Raw genomic sequence first — 5,140 nt, 5'->3', positions numbered from 1 at the left:
TATTACAACATAACCTAGCTCCGAGCATCACAAACACAGACTTTACATTAATGGAGGAAAACAAAGACCATAGAGTTGAACAGACTTGACTTGGAAAAATGTTAGTTGTGTTTGCCCAGGCTCATAATGCAAATTTTCTGAGTCTCCATTTTTTCACCTGTAAAAATAAAACATTCATGCCTACCATCTAGAGATCAACATTATTGCTGACTCAAGACTCAAAATTATTGGCACAGTGATGGCGTCACAACTCCCCAGCCATCTTCACCCCTCCCCACTCTCCCCCGACCCCTCGACCTGTCCCCCATCAGCCACGAGGTGGACGCCCAGTGGGATTCACGCCCTGGCCATCACCGCCTGCACCCGCCCTGCCTGGTGCCCTCAGAGTGACCCTCTCTTTGTCCGGCCAGATACCAGACTTGGTTGATGAAGATATAGAATGACAGGGGAGGCCAGAACCAGGCAGTAACCGTGCAAAAACTGGTTGTGACAATATATGTAAAAGAAGAGAAAGGAAAGAGTTAAAACAAAAGAAGGCCTTGCATTCTGGGGAGCGGCAGCCGCTGATCTCTGGAGAAGGCGACAGAGGCGCCCCAGACTGGAGCGGGGAGAACGGAAGGTGGGAAAGTATCGCTAGAAGTTATCCCCTGAATCTTCAAGATGTGTAATTGAAGAGTGAAATGACTTTTTAAATTTGAACCAGTGGTGGGAGGAGGTAACTACTGAAATGTGGTTCTTTGAATGCAACGACATTCTAAGTTTGAATCATATATTAAGTGTACACAAACTATTATATCCTGCTCTCAGTAAAGAGTGACATCTTTATTCTCCCTGCTGTCCCGATTCAGTATGAAAAAGAGGCATAGAAAGTATAAATACCTAGATTCCTCTGTGAAAGGCAACGAAGATGTTTGCACTTGGCCCACAAGTGAGAACAATGGTGCAAAACCACCAGGACCCTTGCTACCCACCTGAAGTGACTCCGCCTGTTTGTGCAATGCCGGTCTCTAAGTGGGCAGCAGTCCTTCCCCTTGGTGGGCTATGCTTGAGAAGCTGGACGAGGGCCTCTGTGAAAGCCACCTTACAGGGAGAATAACTGCCACCATGCACAGAGCAATTGCCATGTGGCATGTGCCACCTCATGGACATTATATATTTCCCCACAGATTTCTCAGGACATATCAGTGGGAGGTAGCAGTACCCTGATCATCTCCAACAGAGAAGTTAAATAGTATACTGTGTTAGTTAGAGAAGTGGCCACTCACACACAGGGTTCAGGATAAAACTCAAAGCTACGGCAAGGATCTTACCTCTGGTCTAGTTATCTTCCTGTCGCCCTGTGGTTTCCTTTCCTTAGGACCCAGTGGAAATGGAGGTGAAATTGTGCACAAGGAAGAGAATGTCCCCGTGGTCAGGCTCTGAAACCCGCGGCAGAGCAGCCTGTTGAAAACTTGGTTGGAGTCACGTGGACTTCACTTGAAGAGGCCCGAGGACACAGTAATCCCCTTCTCTAAGAGAACGCCTGCTGACGAAAGGCTTGTTGACGCTCACAAGATCAGTGCTGGATGGTACACACAACCTCACCGGGACTTCTGTTCAGACTCGAATCGGGGGGGCTGGGAAAGAGGTGGTTTGAACAGCCAGCCCGCACCTCTGACACAAAGGGTTAGGGACTTTCAGCGGGTGACAGGAGCTTTCCAGGAGGATTTTGAAGTGGCACGTGGCTTTTACTAAGCACTGTTACCCATGAGACTCTTGGTAAATAGGTGCAAATAGTGCTGGTACCTCTCAAGCGTTAGTATTATTAACTATTCATGTTTACCTGTAGAATATAAAGCACACAGGTGTTCAATAGTAAAATTTAAACTGAGGACTGAAAATTTTTTAAAAATTTGACTTACATTATTAAATATAATTAGTTAATTCCCAATGGAAAGGACAGGACAAGTTTAATTAGAAAACATGCGCTCATAGATTATTAGAAAACTCAGATTCAATAAGAGGTAACAGAGAATGTTTGGCTACAGGTGCCTCTGTGTGCGTGTGTATCTCCCGGTCAAAAGTGTTTTGGGTGTGGTGTGAAAATTTCCCATCTTATGATATTCGTGAGAATGAATTGATCAGATTAGTTGTTTTTCACCTCACAAGGCAAAGACCTCAGCTTGAGGAGATGGTTAGGGAACCAGGGAGCAATCTGCTGGCTGGGACTTCAATGCTGGGGGCGTTGTGATGAGTAGACTCAGAAATTCAGAGCAGCAGTCTGGGGCCTGGAGCTCGGGGACACCCAGGCCACGGCTACTACTGGACCATTGCCCCGGGGGATAGAATGTGATGAAAGGGAGCAAAGAGGACCTTTTAGCTTTCTAATGGTTCCTCACTCTGAGCTTTGATAGGTTTGCCGAGAAGCTAAGCACACCTTTGTGTTTCATCCCAAATTTGATGATCACAACGGTCCAGGGAGAAGGTCTCATTCTTAACCTCGAATGGACTAAACCCTCAGAGTAGAAGGTACGGGACTCACGCTGGGTCTGTGACTCGAGTCCAAATCCAGCCCTCCACTCAGGACCTCTGCTCATTTCAGTTCTGTTGTGATTGGGTGGAGATCTTTCATAAATCATAAAATTCAAACTATACCTTTTTAAAAAACTATGATTAATTTAAGGTCTTTTCTTTTTTCCATAAGTGTATTTACCAACACATCTGGTATGTTGAGCTCAACAGTTTGATACATCTTTCAAAGAGATTGCACCTCTTAAAATGCTCCTCTTTATAACTGTTCATGGATTAACTAAGACATCCTTATTTTGTGAACAGTTGGTGTCTTACTGTAAAGAAAGGTCCAGCAAATTCAGTACTAAAGTACAAAGTCACGGTAGCTAGTAATGGCCACTTGTTTTCCACCAAAAATGGCAAAAGCTTCCCTGGGCCTTCCCCACGTGGCTCCTACGGAGCACAGGGGTGTGACTCTCCGAATGCTCTGCCCCATCGTTCTGGTGTTGGGAGCCCTGGGATACGGACACAAACTGAAAGCAGAAAGGGTGGCACTATCACACTATGATTAACTTGAAGTCTTGACTCTAAAAAAAAAAAGGTTGACCAAAAGTGGAGTGGCCTGGGGTGGGGGAGTGAGTGTGTGTGTGTGTATGTGTGAGAGAGAGAGAGAGAGAGAGAACAAGAGAGCAAGAATGAGAAAGAGAGACTACTAGCTTTCCTTTTATCTTTTTTCTTCAAGAGGTGGAATGATGATGTCACCACTGATTCAACCTGGGATAAAATGTGGGTGTCTTGGCTGGTGGCTCAGTTGGTTGGAGGAGCATCCTGTGCACCAAAATGGTGTGGGTTCGATCCCCAGTTGGGGCACTTATGGGAGGCAACTGATTGATGTTTCTCTCTCACACCCATGTTTCTCATAGTGATGTCTCTCTCTTTCTCTTCCCCTTCCTCTCTTTCTTTAAAAAATCATCAATTAAAACAATTTTAAAAATTCTTGTGAGAGTCCCTTCTGCACAGAAATTATGTTTGGTTATTGTTGTCCTGATCAACTGTATCACAAGCGAGGTAAGACAGCTGTTACCTGTGGGCCTGGTCTGTGACCAGGTACAAGAGGCACTTCTTTCCCGTACGGGCAGTCCCCCAGCTTAGATGCCATTTGCATATAAATTTTCCATCCAAGTTCCTTCATCCAATGATCAGAGGGGTGCTAGAATGTTTGGATGTTCAAAGGATTATTTTTAAAATTAGGTAGAGAGTGGCGTTGTTTCAGATATTATCTGAATGTCTGGGAGAGCAAAGGAAGGCATAGTTAACTCTGCTCGCTCTCCCTCTCTCATTTTAAAGAAACATCCATTTTATAGCAAAAAAAAAAAGCATCAAATTAGGGCATTCATACGGGAAGAGGAGTCATTTCTAATTTTGCCATGCCCTAGAGTAGCACTATGACCCACTAAAATATGTATATTTAGCAAATTTCTTCCCTAACAAAACCTTGCTATTTTGATGTTTAAAATCAAGGTTCATTTTACAGTGACTGGCTCGTGTTGTGAGGGAGGGTTGACAAGCTATGAGCCGTTGGGGATTTTTGTTTGTTCCAATTGTACTGATCATTTTACTTTACTTTTACTGAGTTGGATGCATCGACTTGGGGGTTTTATCTTATAAAATTTACATTTACGAAATAGAACAATGTTTTTCTTCCTCTGCATAGTCAACAAATTTTTAGCAGGGAAAAGGCTTAAAATCTGGTGTCCAGGAGCTGCCCCTCCAACGTCGTGAACAATGCTGTATTTCTGCCAGTGGGGTCTGGGTGTACAGGGGCGCCCCAAATCCCAGAGCTTCAGAAGGGGTCCGCAGAAGGTCGGAAGCACCGAGAGTGTAATCAGGCGGTGGGGGGCGCTGCTGCAGCCATTCCCTTCCGTTTGACGGAGCCGCTCACTGACCTGGCGGGCTGGCAAATGGAGAGGAAAACTCCGTGCCCAGATACAAATTCCCCATCCCGTCCCTCACGCATCTCTTGTCTGCAGGCTTCAAGCCAGTGACCTGGAAAACAAGGTTCCTCCCCAATCAAAATGACAGGCAGAGCTGGCGTCCTGTAGGAAGGCTATGAGGTGTGTAAAAAAATTACGATTTCCGAGGGGAAAAGAACGAGGTGTCACACAGAGCAAAATAAGACCTCGCAACGGTGCTCCGCAGTTCTTTGAACGGCAGCTGCCACAGCTCAGCGTGCGCTGGCGCGCAGATTCAGAACGCGAGTTCTCTTCGGGGCCGGAATGAATAGAAATTTTCGATTCAAATACGTACTTGAGAGTATTTGAGTATCTGTCATTCTTTCTAGCCGAAAGGCTAATTCTTGAAAAAATAATTTCCATTAGCAACACAAATTCTAACCTTGTCAAATCCTCTTGTGTAATGAATCAGTGCTGAAAAGCGTGTGCTTGCAGAACTGTACTATTAAGCACATAATCCTGGTCCAGGGGCAGCATTCCCCTCCAAAAGGTTTATTGATTTATTAGTTATCGGCTTATGGGAAGTTCACGAAGCTGTGTTTACTTCTATGTCCGACATAAAGTAATCATGAACATTCATTTTTTGGATTATGGAAATTATTTAAATGAGGAAAAATGCCCAATGGTATACACTTTGA

At 44.8% G+C, this 5,140-nt stretch overlaps 1 protein-coding gene across 1 annotated transcript; it reads right to left on the bottom strand.

Moving 5' to 3' along the window:
- Positions 1 to 2,799: 2,799 nt before the first annotated feature.
- On the bottom strand, positions 2,800 to 2,986 carry LOC118981654 (cytochrome c oxidase subunit 7C, mitochondrial-like). Its single transcript, XM_037038454.1, is given in 3 exon segments — positions 2,800 to 2,933; positions 2,936 to 2,962; positions 2,965 to 2,986. Coding segments are annotated over 3 exon segments (183 nt in total).
- Between the last annotated feature and the right edge of the window lie 2,154 nt (positions 2,987 to 5,140).

The sequence above is a fragment of the Sturnira hondurensis genome, unplaced genomic scaffold (assembly GCF_014824575.4).
Source record: "Sturnira hondurensis isolate 20B ecotype Veracruz unplaced genomic scaffold, ASM1482457v3 Scaffold0024400, whole genome shotgun sequence".
NCBI classification, from domain to species: domain Eukaryota; kingdom Metazoa; phylum Chordata; class Mammalia; order Chiroptera; family Phyllostomidae; genus Sturnira; species Sturnira hondurensis.
This window is presented reverse-complemented; position numbering and strand designations above follow the sequence as displayed.